Source organism: Crocodylus porosus, unplaced genomic scaffold (genome assembly GCF_001723895.1).
Source record: "Crocodylus porosus isolate Cpor-Errol unplaced genomic scaffold, CroPor_comp1, whole genome shotgun sequence".
NCBI classification, from domain to species: domain Eukaryota; kingdom Metazoa; phylum Chordata; order Crocodylia; family Crocodylidae; genus Crocodylus; species Crocodylus porosus.
The window spans coordinates 11,724,074-11,744,173 of NW_017728886.1; the positions used below are offsets into that span (position 1 = coordinate 11,724,074).

Below are 20,100 nucleotides of genomic sequence, written 5' to 3' on the forward strand. Positions count from 1 at the left end.
TATGACCCCAGCTGACTTCCTGCCCTTTGGGCAGGGGGCTGGACTCGATCTCCCGAGGTCCCTTCCAGCCCTAATGTCTATGAAATCTATGGTGGGTGTATTTGTTGGCTACAGTGAAATTCTGTGATAACCTTAGGTAGAAATTTGAGGCAAGTCTGGAGGGAAATCTTGTCCAGGTGAAATACAGCATGGGGAGCAGTGCCTGAATTTCCATGAGGATGTTGGTGAAGACTGTTAAGGATGTTGAGAGTCCAAACAGGAGGACCTTGTAATGGTCATAGCCCTTTCTACCATGAATCAAACTCTCTGTGGGCGCGTCTACACACGACAGTAAACATCAAGTGTCTGCATATGTGCCCCTATTAGGCTGCAGTAAATTAATTTATTCCCCAACAGGATAGTATGTATAGTTGTATTTAAAAAACTCCACAGCAGTGCACATGTAGACACAGCCCCAGCTGGCTGGAATACGAGCGTCAGTGAGGGAGCTGCCTGCTGGCTAGCCCTGTACTGAAGCACCCTCGTGCCCCAGCCAGCCCCTCTGTAGCACAATGAGCTGGATCAGAGCAGTCCCAAGCTGGCAGGATGACCCCCCCAGGCTCCCTGCCAGCCAGGGCTGCTCCAACCCAGCTCAATGTGCTGCACTCTTGGGCACATGTGCAGGTGTGGTGCCCGGGAGGAATAAACTCTGGAGCAATAAGCTCCAGAGTTTATTTATACACAAACAGCATGTAGATACACCCTGTAAGGAGATGGTGGTGAGCTGAAGGTATGATGGGGCACTATCCTTCTTTTCTCTTTGGAACCAGAAAGTAATCAGGGTGAAGCCCTTTTCTCCTGTCATAAAGTAACTTCTTCATAGACCCCCAAAGATAGAAAGGAGGACACTTCTGCTGAAAGCAAAATTTCATGAGAACAGTCCTTGAAAAGGGAGGTAGGGAGGGGATTAGGAGAAGGCACACTTCCAACCAAAGGTGGCGATACATCTAAGACCAGTGGTCTATTGTGCTGTGTGAGCAAGCATGCAGGAAGTGGGTCATCCCATTCCAAAGGGTTTGAAGGGGAAAATGGAAGTGGATTGTGCCTCTTGACTGCCTCATTAAATACTCTGCCTGTTGCTTGGGGAATGGAGAAAGGGTCTTTGCAGCCCCTAGACAGGGAACTAGGAAGCATGAAGTTGTGATATGAAGGGCCAATGCTGCTTCCTTGAAGGAGGATGGACAAGATGGGGTGGGCATACCTGAAACCATAAACCTCCTTAGAAATAAAGGAACCATCAAATGAGAAGAGCTCAACTGACAGACTCAATAGGTTTAGAAATCAAGACAATTCCCTACTCAACAGTGGGGTTGGAGTTGAGGAGTCTGGGGCTGGTGGTAGGAAACTTCTACTCCAGTGGGTCTACACCCTATGCTCTAAATTTAGAGCATAGGGTGTAGACCCACTGGAGTTCCTGCCTACAAAGGGACTGGATCCAGGCTGCATTTTACTAATGGCGTGCCAGTTCCCCAGAGACTTGATCTAGTCTGTATTTTGCTAATGGTATGCAATTGCCCCTGGCCACAAGCCGGCTGCTACAGTCTAAGTGGAGGGCTGCTCTTCCTTGCTTTGGCCTCTGCCCACTGTTGCTAGAGTGACCAGAGAGGACTGGTGGTCCATGACACTATCTGGCTTGCAAGCTATGGCCCTCATTTGCAGAAGGTACAGTCAGAGGCCAACCTCATGGATTTGGACTCTGCCCTCACGGTCCTTTTAGGTGCACAGAATAACAGATTTGCAAATGGTATACTCCCCAGAAACAGGAGACTGCCTAAAACAATAAAGGCACATAGCCTCTTCAAAGAAGGGACAAAGCTCAAATTGAGGCACTGTAGGAGATGTTGACAGTCCAGAGAAGCTGACTCATAGTGGCTAAAGTGATGAGGAAAAATGAAGCCTTACTCAGCTAGAGAAGCAAAATGGGACACACCAGAAGTGTCTTATGTTTCACTGAAAAACTGATGGAAACTGGAAGTCAAAAGGAGAAAGAATAAAAAGTAAACTAAAAAGAGTCTGAAAAAAAAAATAGAGTAGCACAGGATTTGAAAAATGGCTGCAGGCCAAGCATACAATCTGGAAAAACTGCGGAAGCTCTGCCGCAAGGGGTTGAAAGGAACTTAAGAGGAGGAAGAAGCCTTTCACATCCTTGGTACGGAGCATGAGGAGAAGAAAGAAACATGTGTACTGTTTGGGGTACTGATAGGGAAAAAAATTCTCTGAGCTCAACTGTTTGAGGTGCACAGGCACCCACAATAGACAAATGCTAGAAAACATGTGTTTGGCTTGCTTTTGCAACTACACTCAAAAAAACCCATTAGTCCCTGATTTCCAGTGTGCAGGTATCAGCATCTTGTATTGATTCACATGAAAGTACAAGTGGGGAAATAGAAAAGACAAAAATAATTGAAATGTTGTGGACCTGTTCTTAATCCCCTCTTCTTGTTTGAACAATGCTACTCAACTTAAACTGAACTCTTAATAGAAATTAGGCATAATAAATCACACTCACACCGTCTTACAGACAAAAATAATATAATTAAGGGGCTGATTAGTCAAACTCCTTGATTTGAAAGCTGGACTACTTAGAACTACTCAGGGTGTAAAAGAACAGAATATCAGAACAGGAAACTAGCCTTGTCACCAATACTTAAAGTAGTATAGAATAATTGCCCAATTGCCCAGTATTTTACAAAAAAGCAAATATGATAAATATTTTTCCGCTCTTAATACCAAAATCAATCTGTCCATATATCAGATGCTTAACGTCCAGATAGGTTGAAAAGACCTCAGAAGCATTTTCGCTAACATGGCTTCCTTTTATATAGTAAAGGATCCAAAACTGGTTTTGTACAGGCTGCCACACTGCTTTTAAATGAAACAGAAGAACGTACCTTGATTGTGCAAAGGCATTAACTGTGGTGGGGGTGGAGGCTGTGGCAAAGGAGTTGGCTGAGTGGTTGCAGGACTCAGTACAGCAGTAAATAAGTCTTCCACATCTTTTCCTCCCAGCTCTGCAAAAACACTGTGTATAACTTGGCTGATATTGTCATATAAACTATACTTAAAAAGGGATTGCAAACCTCAAGAACACATACCTGGAATTTTGTACAGTTTACCAAGAATTGCACCTGGGCAAAATAAAAACAATACAGAATTAGCAATAATTTTATTATTCTAGATATAGTGCAATATAATTAATTTGACAATGGTAAGTCCAAGGGCTGATTTAGGAAATTTATCAACAGCCATGTTAGAAAATAGATGTTTACTTAAACTGTTTTAAAAAGTGATGAAAATGTAAGACAAGGTTTTTACCATCAGTGACCATTTTGTCTAGTTCTGGACTGAGGATTCCATCTAATTGTTCTTCACTCAGGGGCCGTGAACTCTGATTAGCACTTGGCTGAGGCAGAGAGGAAGGATCATCCGAGATGGGACCAATATCTAGTCCAGCTGAAGAGGTAAGAATATGATGTCAGTTAAAAACAATGAAATCTACTGACATAGGAGAGAGAACAAAAAACCCCCCAGAAACATTTTCTACTTCTTCGGTTACACTTTGACTGTAAATTAAATCAGATCTGGTAAAATCTAGAAGTTGGTTTGGAAGGTAAAGGAAGACCATCAATAAAAACCAGAAACATCTGATTTAGCTTTCTTCACAGTTTGAGAAAGGAATGTAATTTAATTAAATGGCTATATTAGATGACTTTGAAGCAAATTTTCTTATAATGGGATCCCTAAATTTAGTTACATCTCATCTAATCTTTTGAGTACATTTTATTGTGTTCATTTTAAAAAGACAGGCATTTCCTCTAGCAGCTACATATTACCTTAACTATGCCCTGAAAGTGCCATGATTCCTTTTGTTACACTAAACATTTACTAAAATACAGTTTGTATCTGGCCTGTATTATAATGGCAGGAGTTTCTACTTTTAATAAAGGTCTAAAAATATTCTGTATTAAATTAGAAAATATAATTTGTCAGCGTTGAGAAATTACGATATTATTTACGATATGAAATGCTGGATCCATTTAAAAGTTAAATAAATGTCTCTGAAGCAAAAGAGTTTTGGAAAAACAGAACAGACATTTGTATTTAAAAGTTTTCAGCGACAAATATGAGCCACTTTCAAAAATAACGTAGCATGTCTTTCCTAGTCATCATAAAACTATGCTTTAGAAATTATATGTAAGGTGACAAATCATCAGCCATTTACAAGAAAAAGACTGAAGTTGACCTTTTCATTCATGCTTCATATACTAGCATAATAAAAACCTGTTTGAATTAAAGTCAAGTATCTCCCTACAGTAAGAGCTATATACTATTACTCTATGTAATATTGGAAATATGCAAGAAACAAACAAAAATAGTTTTGTATCATGAAACACAAAAACAGCAGCTATTAAAAAACTTAGATAACTATATCTAAAACACTATCGGTTGCACGGTGCAAATTCTACAAGTAGTGCTAGATGCAAACAGAACAGAAAGCTAGTGAAAACAAAACAATGAATTAGTGACACAGTAAAGGAGCACTAACATCTATGCATGCACAAACAGAGTTTTTTTTGGCTGAAACCACTAAGAAAGAGGACTACTTCTAACAATGGATCATCCATTGTTTAGTTTCTTACCAAATGGGGAGGGTGAGTTCTCAACCTGGAAAGTGCATAAATCAAGACCTACAGGACCCAAACCAGATAAAATGGATGATTATAACACAAAAAAAAAAAAAAAAAAAAAAAATCAAAAAAGAAAAAGGAAAACAAACCAAGAGCATACACAGCTGCATGCTGAAAAAGCTATGCAAGTACGATAGACAACAGCAGCTATTTTTATTTCCTCATAAGCAGTAAAGCAAAGGGCTAAGTAAAATAAAACACTGAAAAGCTGTTTTGTAAAAGCAGGAGATAAAAGAACTTCTGAAATTGAAGTATACTTAAGATACAACAATTACATATATATCAAAGCCATACAAAGCATACCTTGTCAACATAACATATGGAGACTGTCTATAATCAAGAGAACAAAGAAAACAGCCACTAAAGAAGTCTTGAAAGCACATACCTGAATGATCTCCAGACTTTACTAAGTCATCAGAAAGTATTCCAAGGATATCATCATCCGTGTTCAAAACCTCTGAAAGATCAGCTAAGGGGTCATCAGAAGAACCTACAGAAGGCAACAGAAACTAAAATCAGTACAACTATGAACCTTGAAGATTTCTTTGGTAATCTGCCCAGCTATTAACATGCTCTGAAAAAACTTGATTTTAGAAAAGATAATGCATGGACCTGTTACAAGGAAGAGTTTGGATGAATTAGGGAAAGAAAAACCAAAGAGAATTGTAAAGATATACAGAGAACACACAGGGATTGGATTTACAGCAGTTGACTACTTCAGTTTGCTAGACTTTATTCTGATCTGAAAATGTCTTTTTTCCTAATTTGAACCCACTACTCCGATAACAACTGTACCAGGGTAAATGTCAGACTGGACATGACAATGGCCCCAGTCTCCACTGCTTTGCCTGTTGTGGAGCCTGTGCAAAGCAGAAGCAACCTCAGAAGACAACCTCAGAAGATAAAACGTTTCCCACTTACTCTGCGCTGCTCTGTGCCTACTACAGAGGCAATTATATCAATGGAGAACAGTTACTAGTGTGCATAAAGAACAAGGACTCACCATAATGGAGGGAGGGAGGGGAGAGTACTTTAAGTGGTGCAGAAATACATTAGTTATGGAAACCTTTTATTTACTCAGCGGACTTGGTGCTACAAAAGACTTTCTGGAACTAAGCACAATGCTGTAAAAGCAGCAGCAACAACAACAACCACCTAGTTCTGCTCTTGTTATGCAAGTTTACCTTTTGGCATTTTAGCTTCACAGCAGTAATTATGCAAATGGAAGGATTCTGGCACCTAAAGTAGTGTCGATGAGCTCAGCTTATTGACTGGGTAACTATAGGATCAGCTCATCATGCTTTAGCTTTCAAGAAATCCCACCTGATGATGCATATCTGGTCAAAGAGTTGATGGAACAGAAAAAAAAAAATCTAATTTACCAACATCCAGCCAGAGTTAACAACTTTCCTATCTTCTGTAATATTCTTCCTATGTCATAGTTCAATAGAGCTGCCTGGGCACAATCCTGAATACTGTAACTGCCTTTTTACAATAGTAATAATAGTAGTAATAATAAAATCTAAACTTGAGTTAAATAGCTGGAAATGGCTCATGGTGAAGATAGAGAACTCTAGGCAAGATTACCATATTTTCTCACACACCACACCCCCTCAAATAAAACACATGCCTTGTTCTTGGAAGGCACCACATAGAAAATAAGATTTTTTTTTTTTTTTTTTTTTTTTTTTTTTTTTTACAGGAGTTGTGCCCAAGAGCTAACTGCATGCAGCAATTCAGTCACTCTCAGCTAGATCAGTGGCTGCTTCAGGCAAAAGCTACAGTGTTAAAGTAATTCACAGATGCTCAAAGCTATTGTTAAAGTGGTAGCAGCTGTGAAATGGTTCAACCTGGACTGCATCCCTCCTGCTTGCTGGCCTGGGGGGAGTGGCAGCAATTACAGGACCCTGGCTTCTATTCCAGTGAACAAAATCAGCTTCCCCACTTAAGATGCACACTCTGATTTTTGGGGAAAAGGTATGTGTGGTATGATAATAAATATCAACTTTGTGGACTGTTTTCATATGGACCAACTCCACTTCTGTTGTGTTTACTGTATCACTTTTTCCAAGTTTTCTTCCCATCTATGTTAGAGGATTTTTAAAATTCTTTTTACCCTTTTAGTTCAGCATATGCTGGAAACAGCCACGTTGTTTTAGTCGGCTGCAGATCCAAGCCAAGGGCTGGTCACATATGGTGTCAATTGAATGATTTGACTGCACTGGCTTACTTGGGTGTTTTGGATTGGAGAAGAAAACTCACGCAACACAAAAGGGAAAAATGACTAGCCTGTTCTTCTGGGTCTCTAACAGAACACAGTTCTGCTTCTATGTCATTATCCTCACTTTTCTGGTATTTGTTTTTATTCCAACCAAGGTCAAGAGTAAGATTTAAAATAATAAAGATGGCTACCCGAGGCTCTAGACACCTAATGTTATTAGTGGTACAGTAATATATAACTTAATTATATCCCAAAAGCATTAGAGTAAATTCCACAGAAACTTGGCCAGCTGGGCGGTATACACACATACTAATGTTCTGACACTTAAGCCAACTTAGCTTTAAGTTGACTTAACTGTCAGAACATACGCACATATGTGGAGCAGAGTCAACTGACGTGTATTATCTCGAGTGGCATTAGTTAACTTGATTTAGCTTATGAAGTGACTGCCAACATGTGAAGGAGCTGTACGTGTGTATGTTCTGACATGGCTTAAATTAAATTGACTTACTTAAGTCAACTTAGTTAAGTTGCCATGTTTTAAGTCGACCTTGTATGTGTGTATGCACCCCTACTTACTACCTTCATTATCCTGAAAGCATACCCTCAGTGTTCTCCAGAAACTCTATTCAAACAGATGTCTTCTGCAGCATGCCTACAAAAAAAATTATGGAATATGGGCTGTTTCAAACTAACTGTGGGAAGAGGGAAGAGCAGGTTCCAAAGCAATAAGGAGCAGCCTAGATAGACGTTGCCATGCAGACGTATAGCTTGTGAAAGAGGAACAAAATAAGATGCTTTTAGACACTGAAAAAAGGATGCTCATAACACCACGATTGTTGGGCAAAAGTTTTTTATATTGCTTCCTTGAATGAAACTTCCTGTCTATAAGAGTTGTTTGTTATAGCAAACACACACAACATTTTTTTGCAGCAAGTGAAAGGTTCATTTTTGCTACAAACTGTAGCTTGAAAGGGGTTTCAAGCTCTGGGGGGCACAAGATAAAGCAAAAAAAATCTGAATGTCCAGCTAAAAAGGCAAAGTTAAAAGTTAGACAATAAACATCTTAAAGTTAATATTCAACAGGTTTTTAATACAGCCTTCCTAATTAGCTTATTTCAGCCTACTTATAATATAAGATTTGCTTTCCTACATCACTTTCGTAAATCTTGACATTATAATTGAGGACTGATGAGAATAACAGTAAGGCACATGAAAGTGAGTGTTCTTGGGTCACTGATGCTCTTCTTAGGGAGCCGTGGATCTGCATCTATGTGTTAGTGACTCTAGAACAAAGACCAAATTGTGGATTATCACTTAATATAAAATTAGTCCCGTGAGATTAAGTTAAAGAAAGGCAAAAAGTGGATGCTTCAAAAACAAAGAGACAAAAACTAGGAAAGCATCAGAGTAAAAACATGTCAAGAATTACTGAGTTATCACTAACTTTAGTTTCGTATACCTTGAGCTCCCGGTTTTGCTTGAGCTGGATTGGAGGCTGAGCTAAGTAGGGGGTCAGAAGATGGATCCAGGAAATTAGTGGCCAGATTAGTTTTACATGAAAGTGGAAGTGATTCTTCAGATAAATTGTCGAGGCTCAGCTTGCTTTGTCTACTGGTATCTAGGAGATCTTTTCCAAAGAAAGCTTCCTAGAATAAAGACAAAGAAAATATTAAGTAAACCAATTTACAAAAATTCCTGTGTCTAAGATGCTGTCTACTAGGGTTGCACAGATAGAGATTTTTTGAGCCAATACTGATGACCGATTTTTAAGGAGCCATATTGGCCAATACTGATCTGATTCCAATGTGCAGTTGGGCAGCTTGGAGACCAGTGTTGAGCTGGTAAGTTTGCTGTGGGGGAAGTGGCGGGGGGTACAGAATGAGGCCCTGGTGGTGAGGGAGGGAGTGGGGCTGGGGCAGGTGCTGCTCAGGTGGGGCGGACATGGCATGGAGCCATGAGTGAGGGTGAAGGTGGGCTGCTGCTGAGGGCTGGGGCGAGGCCAAGCTCTTCCTGGCGAGGGCTGGGCTAGGCTGCGCCCGGGGCAGGTGGCAGTGGAGCTGGGAGGGTGGATTGGGGGAGTGCAGCCATCCCAAAATTTGCCATAGCCCCCTGTAACCTCCTTTCCAGCGCTGCCACTGCGCACCCTGAGTGTAGCCTGGCCCAGCCCCCCAGTGCCACCACGTTCTAACCCCCACTGGGAAGAGCCTGGTGCAGTCCCCAGCTGCAGCAACAGCCAACCCCACAGTGGCACACCCCCCAATCCTCCCCTCCCGGGGTGTGCAGCGGTGGGAGCACCCCTCCTCCCCAATGCACCCCAGACGTGCTGTTTGCAGGTCCATCCCGCGCCCATCCTGCCCTGGCTGAGCAGTGACCCACGCCCCTGCTCACCATGGGGGCCTCAATCTTCCCCCCACACACCCCTTCCCTCCTCTCATCCTTCCCCTACAGCAGACTTACCAGTCAGTGCTGCTCTCCAAGCTGCTGGGCTACATTCCTGCCTATGTGCATGCTGCAGCTGCGCACGTGCACAGGGCATTTATTGGCCACATCAGGCAAAAAAAGCCAATTTTTGATGCTGTCAATTTTCCCTATATCAGTGTTGATCTTATATGGGACTGATGCATGGTGCACCTCTGCTGTCTACACATGAAAGCTTATAAACTTATATACTAATACAGTTATCTGCTCCCTCTGCCATTTACATATTGTGGAATAAAAGTGTCCACTCTAGGGAGTGAGGCTGGGCATATGTACAGTGGACAGGAAGTGGTGGGGCACTTGTACTGGTATAATTTTACTGATTCAAATTTATGCCTTAGATTATAAAGAGAAAAATTTCTCCCCTCCATAAACAGGGTTTAGATACCTGTACAATCCATTACCATAACATTTGAGCAATTCACAACCTTTAGACTATATATCCTCAAAGCGACCCTCCTGTGCAATAGGAAATTATCACTGAAAAGCTCAAAGACTCTACAAAAAGCCTGTGGATGAACAGGGAATTGAATGGAAGTTTTCAGAGTGCCAGACTAGAGGAGCCATCCATCTCTTTTTAGGAAGTTAAGTAGCAGCAGATATAATTACATTGAAGAGCATCAGCCCCACAAAAACTGAGGTCAGTGAAAATGTATAGTTTCATTAACAGACATATATATTAAATCATAGAATCATAGAAAGTTATGGTTGGAAGGGACCTCAGGAGGTCATCTAGTCTAACCCCCTGCTTAAAGCAGGATCATCCCCAACTGGATCATCCCAGCCAAGACTGTCTAGCTGGGTTTTAAAAACCTCCAAGGATGGAGATTCCACAACCTCTCTGGGTAACTGTCCCAGTGTTTTACTCCTCCTAGTAAGAAAATTCTTGCTAACATTGAACCTAAACTTCCCTTTGCTGCAGCTTGAGACCATTGCTCCTTGTTCTGTAATAACAGACACCGTTCGCCGAAACTGGAGTCCTGAAAAGTACATTAGCCATACACTGATTTTGCAATTGACTATAGAGTCTTCAAGCCAACTTCTGTCAGCTGAGATGTTTTATTTGTTCATTCATCTATTCATTGTATTCATCTTTAATTTTGCCCTAGAAAGCCATGGCATTTTTTGATTGGTAAAATTGTACTTTAAAAAAAAAAAAGTCAGCTTTTCCTTGCATTAATGAACTAAGAAACAACACAATAAACCTAATCTATATTTTATGAGAATGAGCTCATGTTAAAAAAAAAGCCATTCTTATTAATAAAGAAAAAGTCTTAGTGAGGGATCTTTCTCTATCCCTATTAAATGCACTTTTTTCCCCCTCACCAGACAGTATTCTCAAATCTTTCTGTAAAGAAATATTAATAATATCAAAGAGAAGTGACAGGTTCAGCCTAAGTCTTTTGACAGAATTCAATATACACAAATATGCAAATGAAGGGTGCAGTATTTCAGTTTCTCAGGAAAAAGGAACACAGAGCCTTATTTATACATTATTTCTCAGAAGCAAACGGGGCTATAAGCTGAAAGAGTATTATTGACATTAGATACACAACATATTATATATACTTATACATATACTTTACTTCAGTTGAATAAAAAAAACAGATAACAGAAAACAACTGCTTATTCCTCAAATGTAGTAAAGACTTATTCGGCAAGTGCAAACCTCAATTTTATGTAGTGGATAATGTAAGACAATAACTATACCTGCAAGTATGCAGGGAAGGTTTCTTCAAGTTTATTTTTCTTTTTCCTGTAACGCTTTTTTGTTTTCTCAGTATTTTCAGAGACTGCGGTAGACTCATCAACTGGTGTGTCCGGCAGCTGTTCTGTCCAACCTAAGGAAAACATTCATGCCTGAATATATTAACATTCTCTCCCAGGGACATGATGGAAGACTGACAAAATTGTCTTGTTATGGATCCCAACGTATAGCTTGATTTTTGCTCCATACTTGTGTTGAAAGCCATCCCCCTATCAACCCAGGTGCACCTGGTCATTTGGGTTAGGGTTGTCAGAGGTACCTAAGAGAGGATACACAATGCATCACTCCCTTGCGTGCCTTCTGCCCCCTCTACACATTTGAAATTTGTCATTTAAAATGAGCTATATGTACACTGCAGACTCATTGTTATTAGAGCAGAACTGTTCTTTAAAAGATCTGTGTGAAAATAACATAGGATTATATGGAAGTAGGACTGGAAGGGACCTCACAAGTTCATCTGGTCCAGCCCCCTGCTCAAGACAGGATCATCCCCGACTAAACTATCCCAGCCAAGTGTTTGTCTAACCTGCTTCTGAAAGTTTCCAAGGATGGAGGGTCCACAACTTTTCAACTTAGCTTGTTCCAATCCCTGACCACCCTTATAGTCAGAAAGCTTCTCCTAACTTCCAGCCTCAATTTCCCCTGCTACAGCTTACCTGTTGCTTCCAGTCCTGTCCTCTACAGCCACAATCTCCATCCCCTCTATAATTGCCCTTTGAGTATTTGAAGACTGCTATCAAACTCCCCTTCTGTCTTCTCATCCAGGCTAAATAACCCTAGTCCTTTTAGCCTTTCTCCATAAGTCTCATCTCCCAGGCCCCTGATCATTTTTGGTGCTCTGCACTGCACTCTTTCCTAACTGTGCACATCCTTCTTGAAGTGTGGGGCCCAAAACTTGACTCCAGGTGAGGTCTTATTAGCGCTGAATGGAACAGAAGAATCAGATTCATTGAGAAGCAGGGTTGGAAGGGGCCTCCATGGGTCATTTATTCAACCCCCTGCCTGAGGCAGGATCATTCCTATCCAAGCCATCTTATACAAACACACTGTCTCACATTTTAGCAAAACTATACAGTCAAATCTGACACAACACAAGACATAAGCAAATCAAAGGAAGTGATTCACACGTGACACTCCTGTTTATACAACCCAGCATGCTGTTGGCTTCTTTTTGGAACAAGTGCACACTGGCGACTCAGATTCAGCTTATGGTCTAGCATAACCCCCAGGTCCTTCTCTTTAGTACTGCAACCTGGGTACTAATTCCCCATTCTGTATTTTTTAATACAACTATTCCACCCCAAGTGCAGGACTTTACACTTGTTCAATCAATGAACCTCACTCATTGATTGTGGATCATTTCTCCAGTCCAGGGAGGTCACTTTGGATCCTAGCCCTATCCTTTGGGGTAATTCTTCGTTTTTCAGTTTCCGTAACAAATTTATTCCACTTGGAAATTTTAAAAGTTGAGAAGTGACAATTCTGTTAATACTGAATAAAGGCAGAAAAGAATCAAGCTCCCCTAGTCATTCTAGTTCAGTAGTGCTAATAGAGAGCAGTAAAGTAGCTGAATTCTGACCTGGAATAGATGTGGGGAACAGAAATGTTTCATAAAAAGGTGCTGAACACTTTTTGAATCATTGCATAAAAATTACTGTACACAGATCTATGGTTTTCGAATACTCTTAGTCAGATCCTTACCCACGTACTAGAGTGGTTCTGCTCTACTACATTCAGCAGTAGAGGTCTCCTCTGCTCCCCCTCCACATGATTTATTGATATAATAGAAAGTACCACTGTTTTCCTTCTCTGGGCGATGAAACATGGGGAATCTGGTCAAGATGATTTCCTAAGCACTTTTTCTCTTCTTTTTATTTAAGACTAAGACAGAATTATTCCTGTAATCTATGCTACTTAATTAATTTTTTCAAATACTACAATAGATCTGTGCTGAAGCCTTTGCTAAAAGTACACAAAAGCCCTTGAAAAAGAACAAAGTATTTATTGAATAAGTCATTCTAAAGTGGCAATAATTGTTTTTGTAACAAACAAATAAAAGACTTTTCTGCAAAACACTGTGGTATGACAAATCATCCATTCAACAGTTTATTGAGACCGACAAGTGAAGCCACTTCATGCAAGCGCAATACTTAAAAAAAAAAAAAATAAAAAACCCAACCTTATTACAGTAAGTTACTTGGGAAAGTCAATACACCTTCTACATTGTTAGGTAACAAAATGCATTATACCATACTGTAGAAGAACCATTATCAAAACTTTAGCCAGACTCCTGTAGTTATACCCTGGAGCTGCTGTTCACAGTTTGTAGACTACTATTATGAATTCTGAACTGTTAAGATAATGCACACGAGGTAGCCTCAAAAGTCAGTAACTAGGAAAAACTGTAGTCGTCAGCTTGACAGTCAAGGAATGGATCAAAATATTATTCCATTCACTGTCCCCTCTTCATATATTCTTTCCCACAAAACTTCTGTTTTTAGAGCCACAAAAGAATAGGACTGAAAGGGACCTCAAGAAGTCATCTAGCCCAGTGGTTTTTCAGTCTTTTTCGACTCAAGGCACTCCTCAAAAAATACCACCTCTTACCTTTAAGTTTTGTTTGTAGGGGGTTTTTTTTGACTACAGAAAAATAATAGAACAATTCTTATATTGCAAAGAACTCAAAGACCACAGCAGGTCAGATGTGTTTCTACCACTATAGACTCCAATTCATAATCTCTGAGTTTTATCTTGTGAATCATGTGTAGGTGTTGGATACCTAACAGTGCTAATACTGTGCTGTACCATGTGGCAGCCTTAAAAGGATCTCACGGCATCCTAGGATACAGTGGCATCCTGGTTGAGAATCACTGATCTGGTCCAACCCCTTCCCTATGGCAGAATCATCTCAGTGCAAACTTCCCTAGGCAGAGGGCTGTTCAACCTGCCAGTGACAGATTTCACAGCCTGCCTAGGTAATCTGTCCTAGCTCTTAACCACCCCCAGAATTAGTAAATTCATCCTAATATGGAATCTAAAAGTGTCTTGTTGAAATTTAAACCTATTATCATTTGTCCTGTTCCCTGTGGACACAGAGAAAAAATGATCAATATAGTCTTTTTAACAGCCTTTTTTGTATTTGAAGACTTACAAACTTCCCCCTCAGTTCTCTCATTTCTACACTAAAATCCATTTCTTTCCACCTTTCCTTAAAGTGCCATATTTTCTATGTCTCTAATAGTTTGCTGTTCCTCTCTAAACTCTCTCCAGTTTGTTCACATCTTTCTCAAGACATGATGCCCAAAACTGGACACAGTACCGAGGACCCACCAGTGCTGAATAAAGTGGAAGAATTACTTCTTCTGACTTGTATAACACTACTGCTCATACATTCCTTTTGCTATTAGCTGTTTTTGAAAAAGGAGAACAATGTTGACTCATACTCAGATTGAGATTTTCTATATCCGCCCCAGATCTTTGCTGCAGTACCGCGACCTAGCCATCATGCCATATGTTGTGCATTTGATTGTTCTTTCCCAAATACTTTGCACTTTTCCTTACTGCATTTCATCCTATTTATTTCAGAACATTTGTCCAATTTATTATGGTCATTTTTGAATCCTAATCCTAAGTGCCTACAACAGCATCCATCTTGATGCTATGTACCAACGTAATAAGCACAAACTGAATTACAGCAGTTATGCAATTCTAAGATGAGCAGACTTAACATGAGCAGGTGGCTCCTGTGGCTTGGGCTCTTGCCCCTACCCAGGTGGTTGTTGCAGCTCAGGCTCCTGCCCCTACCCAGGTTTGGGGTCACTGCTGTAATTGCCGCCTGCCCCATCCTCCACCTCTATACCCCACCGTCTGCACCCTGCAGCCCCTTCCCTCCATTTCCCCTCTTCCACACTGTCTCTGCTCCCCAGCCTGCTTCTTTCCCCTCCTGCCTCTTACCCTCGCTCCATGCTGGTAGGTGTTGCCCATGCTGCAGCCTGGGGCATTGAGCACAACCCCATCCCAGCCCCTGTAGCAGTGGTGCGGACCATGCACAGCTGCTGTGGGGTGGACCTGGGCTGGAGCCATGCTCATTGCCCTAGGCCAGGACAAGGGCAGAGCCTGCCTGTGCACAGAGAGGAGGGAAAGGGGGAGCAGTGGCAGGGGGAGAAAGGGGGCTCAAGGCTGTGGGGGAGGGGCAGAGGTAACAGGGGTGCAGGTACAAGCATGGGGCAAGCCACTTAACCTCCCCAAACCATCTATTCCCCTCCCCCCCACTGCAGTGGTCAGGAGATTAATTAAAGACGACCCTCCAATAATTAAATTTTACATATGGGGAATTATAACAAATTTTTAAATTTTCCATGTAGAAAACCTAATTATTGGGGAACCATCTTAAATTCAGGATTGTCTTAGATTCAAGTAAATACAATATAATATGCTGTACAGGCTGGATTAGTGGCTGGCAACCTTTCAAGGCTGCAGGCCAGACTGCCCCAGGTGGGGTTAGAGGTGGGTGGATGGGTGGGTGCTAGAGCCTATTTGCTGCTGCTGCCATTCTTCTCCATGGCAGCATGAGGAAAGCACCAGCAGCCAGCGCCAGCCCCCACAGCAGCACAGGCAAGTGGCTGATGCCAAAACCTGCCCACTGCCAAATGCCGCTGAACCAGATCATAGGGCTCCATGGACCATAGGTTGTCAACCCCTAGTCTAGACTATTAGACTCAATACAGACTCTTAGGAAACACTACTTGATACTAGTCTGGTCTGATACTAAGCCATTAATGATTTATTTTTTAGCATGATTATCTAACCAGCTATGCATTGCCTTATAGTAGTTTAAGAATGGACTGTATTTCCTAAGCTTACTTATGAGAGTGTCATAGGAGGCACTGCTATATTGCATGCACAACTGTCTTCCTGTCTATATGGGTCATTATCCTGCTATTTTTCTACATTTGGTAGATCAGATGCCCGTTTTCTTTCCCTGTTCATTGCTGCCCAAATAGTTTTGTTCATCTCCTTCTGTTTCTTCCACTGCTGCTTCATTTTTATCTTCCTCCTCTGGCTTACATTCTTCCCACGTTATATTCTCTCTCTGTTTTGGTGTGGTCTTTGGCCCCCTCGTTTGTTTCCTTCCTTTTCTATTATTGTGCAACTCTCCCTTCGCCACGTTGGTCTCTTGTACTCTTTTCAGAGAACTTCAGGCAGACTGGGTTTTGCTTACATCCTGCTCTCTGAATAACTTGAGAGTAGTTTTTCTGCTAGAATGGAACAGGACAGAGCAGCAAGGAAAACTACAGAGATCAACATTGGAGAAAGGCCAGACTCTCAGCAGGCATAAGCCAGAATGGTACCAATGACTTAACTCCAGCTATGCTGACTCAGAACACATGAAGCTATGCTCCAGTATCCCCAAATGGATTTTTCCCCTTAATACACAACCAGATAGCAAATAACTAACTAACTACTAACTAACTAACTCCAACTGTTTGGCTGGAGAATACAGACACACTCATGTACTTGTCATGCTCATGCCTCTGCCCCCTTCCCCTTTGCCCCTCCCTTTTGTTGCATATCCTCACTTTTCTTTGTAAATTAATCATCCAGAAAAGGTTCTGCTACACAGTCCAAGCAAGTGTAGTACAAGGGCTCCATAAAGTAATCCCACTGATTTCAGTTCTACGGCTGTGTTACATCTCTAATGTACCACTGCACAGAATGAGGCTTTTTTTAGTATATTTAAGGGCTATAACTGTGAACGCTTATTAAAAAATTTACAATGTATATATTTCTACATTCCCTACATAAAACCACCTTCAAACTAAAATATGCCATTTAGAGTACAGAACTGGAAAGTGCATGTTACATACTTAGGATATACTTAACTTTTGAGGTCTGAGGCTTCAACATCTGTATGTTTATTAAAGACAGATGAAATTAAAAAATTTACAATGTATATATTTCTACATTCCCTACATAAAACCACCTTCAAACTAAAATATGCCATTTAGAGTACAGAACTGGAAAGCGCATGTTACATACTTACGGTATACTTAACTTTTGAGGTCTGAGGCTTCAACATCTGTATGTTTATTAAAGACAGATGAAATTATTAAATGAATAAAATTTCCCCACAGATGTATTTTTTATAAGCCTCATTAATTTGCAGACTATAATCAGGTCTTTGATTAGGAAGCTTAAGCGCCCATTATTAAATCCTGATAAGATGCTGAAAAATTAATGTTCAAACTAAAGATGTGCCACCTGCCCACAGGTTATAAAATTGAGGGCCACATACTTCTGCATAAAAGGAGTAAAAAATGCAAAGGAATATCTTCACAGCAAACTGAGGAATTCCAAAATACAAAAGTTTTTACGAAGCAGACATCACTGTAACACAAAGGCTAAGTACAGACGTCAAAAAGCCCAAGGCTGAATCGATTTAGTCTTTGCAGGTTAGTCTAAACTGCAGAGATTAAACTGAGAAGCAAGTGAACAGACACTCGCTTGTGAGTCAGGAAATACAGCGAAATGCATGCGGGGGCTCCAGCTAGAAGCTGGGGGTGGGGGTGCTAGACCATGGCTCCCTGCCTGCCAGTCAGTGCCAAAGGGAAGGGACTGAAGCTCCTAGGCTTTTCCCTCCTCTCTGCTGGAGCAGAGGGGGCATGGGCAGGCGCCAGGCCGGAGCTAGCACACTGGAGAATGGGGAGTTAAACCCGCTCCCCAGCCCTCATAGGATCCTACGCCTGGGCCTCCCTGGGCTGGGCGGGAAGGGCCGGTGCCCTTGGGTGCCTTGACATTAGTATGCTTGTCATCTATACCACCTTTGGCAGGACTCTCACGTATCCGTGTCTTTCGTCTCTGCTCTGGCATTCCAGGCTCCCACCTTGTACAGCTTCTGCTTTATAATGCAAGTGTAGTGCTCTGTTTTCTTTGGTCACACCAGCCCCAGCAGTCTGGGACCCCTCCTGTTCCCTTAGCTCTGTTGCCAGCACATACATGTGATGATTGTGCCAGGTCTTTGCCAACACCTCTCAGTCTGGTCCTGCAGGACTTGGCCCTGTGCTCACATGTGGCAGGGGCCCAGTTCCTCCAGCTTCAGTTCCCCAGCCTCTTCCCTCTCCCCTATGGCCTGGGGGTGCTGAGGGGAATTATGCCCCTCCCCTTATCAACTGCTTACCTCAGGCTCTGCTACAGGGGGTGGAGTCTGCTGGTCACCTGCCGGCCCCCTTCCAAGCATACCCTGGCTGGGGCCCCATGCTGGTGGGAGAGGGGGTTTAAGCCCCCTCCCTCCTCTCCACCTGAGCCTACCTGCCCAAGCCCCCTGCCTGCTCTGCTCCAGCAGGGAAAAATCTGGCAGGGGCTGCCCCCCTCCCCATGCAGACCCAGCTGCATCCCCAGCCAGGTTTCCCAGCCCCACGTCAGCCAGCCCTCACTGCTCTAGCTAGGGAGCAGAGGCAGGACCAACCCTGCCCTCTGGAGCAGACGGCACAGCCTAGCCCAGGGCAGCAAAGCATTCTGGGATGCTGGGGGACTCTGATTTAACTTAAACCAGGAAGAGGTCTGGTTCAGAAGTTCCATAAACTTGTGTGACCTAAATCCTAAGTCTGATACTACATTCAACCAGGTTTATCTTAAACCAGTTTCAGCCATTTTGGAACTGGTTTGTATACACTGAATTTTTGTTCTGTTACAGGGTTAAACCAGTCTCTGATCACTTAAACTGCTTTATGTGCATCTTCTGTCCCTAGCCAAAGAAACAGAACAATTTCTAAGTTGGGGACCCATCACAGGATCATAGCAAAGTTACGCTGGAAGGGCAGGATCTCACAAGTCCATCTATCCAGCTCCCTGATCAAGGCAGGGTCTTCCCTGACTAAACCATCCTAGGCAACTATTTGTCTAACCTACTCTAGAAAACTTCCAAGGATAGAGATTTGACAGTTTCTCTAGGTAGTCTGTCCCAATACTTGGTCATCCTTTTAGGGTGCATCCACACAGGCAACTCAAATAGAAACAGTGCAAATTTGAGCCAGGGATTTTGCCTCAGAGCACATGCCCAGACATGCACTTTGGTGTGGGGCAAATTGTGCCACATGGGGCAAAATAACCCTGCCTGGTTCCTCTTGGATCTGCAGCCAGGGGGGAGCTAGAGCCTGGGGCTAGTACCTGTGCCATCCCCAACAGTATAAAAAGCTGCCCTGTCCTGGCCCCATTAGTACCAAAAGCTGCCCTGCCAAATAGCTCAGAGCTACTTGCTTCTGGGGCTCAGCCAATTGGTACCTAGGGACACTACCCCTTGTGCAAGCTGGACTGCTGAAGCAGCCCTGAGAGTTCTCTGCACCCTCTACCCACTGCAGCAGTCTGGCAGTGGGGGCTGCTGCCTGGCTGTGACCTGCTGTACACCTGCCAGACCCGGATGGGGGACTGCACAACCAGTAGAGGCATCTACCCCTCTGTGCCAGCTGCCAGCGGCTGCAGAGTTGGCCTTTGTGTGGCACTACTGCCATGTGTGCCCCTTGCCCTGCCATCTAGGCAGCTATCGCCCAGAAGATATTCCCAGTGTGGTGGCCTACTTTGAACTGTCAAAGCATGTCCTCCTGCCCCAACTGGCCAGGAAGTCAGCCACCTTCAGCTGGGTCCAAGGTGCCAGCTCTGAGCAGGCTCCTCTGCCTGGGTTCTGCCACTGGTGTCCCTAGAAGGAATTCTGGTGTTTCCTATTTGAAAACTGAAAAATCCCTGATAAAAACCCCCCAAAGTTACTCTGTAAAATACCCGAAATCCATGTTCTTCCATAATTAAAACAAAAGACCACTATAGTTTCATAGTAGCTAGAGTCGGAAGGGACCTAGGTAGATCATCTAGTCCGACCCCCTGCCTTAGCAGGAAAGAGCACCAGGGTCAGA

The 20,100-nt window shown here is 42.5% G+C and overlaps 1 protein-coding gene across 2 annotated transcripts in view; it reads right to left on the bottom strand.

Moving 5' to 3' along the window:
- KMT2C (lysine methyltransferase 2C) overlaps positions 1–20,100 on the bottom strand; it is a 287,322-nt gene that overhangs the window by 56,846 nt on the left and 210,376 nt on the right. Inside the window, exons 26-32 of one of the 2 annotated variants that reach the window (XM_019530412.1) lie at positions 11,140–11,270; positions 8,411–8,597; positions 5,113–5,217; positions 4,680–4,727; positions 3,355–3,492; positions 3,135–3,167; positions 2,931–3,050 (exon numbers count right to left, since the gene is read on the bottom strand). In XM_019530412.1, coding sequence (XP_019385957.1) covers positions 2,931–3,050; positions 3,135–3,167; positions 3,355–3,492; positions 4,680–4,727; positions 5,113–5,217; positions 8,411–8,597; positions 11,140–11,270 — 762 coding nt within the window. The remainder of the gene's footprint in view (positions 1–2,930; positions 3,051–3,134; positions 3,168–3,354; positions 3,493–4,679; positions 4,728–5,112; positions 5,218–8,410; positions 8,598–11,139; positions 11,271–20,100) is intronic. The other variant, XM_019530420.1, reaches the window with a different exon arrangement.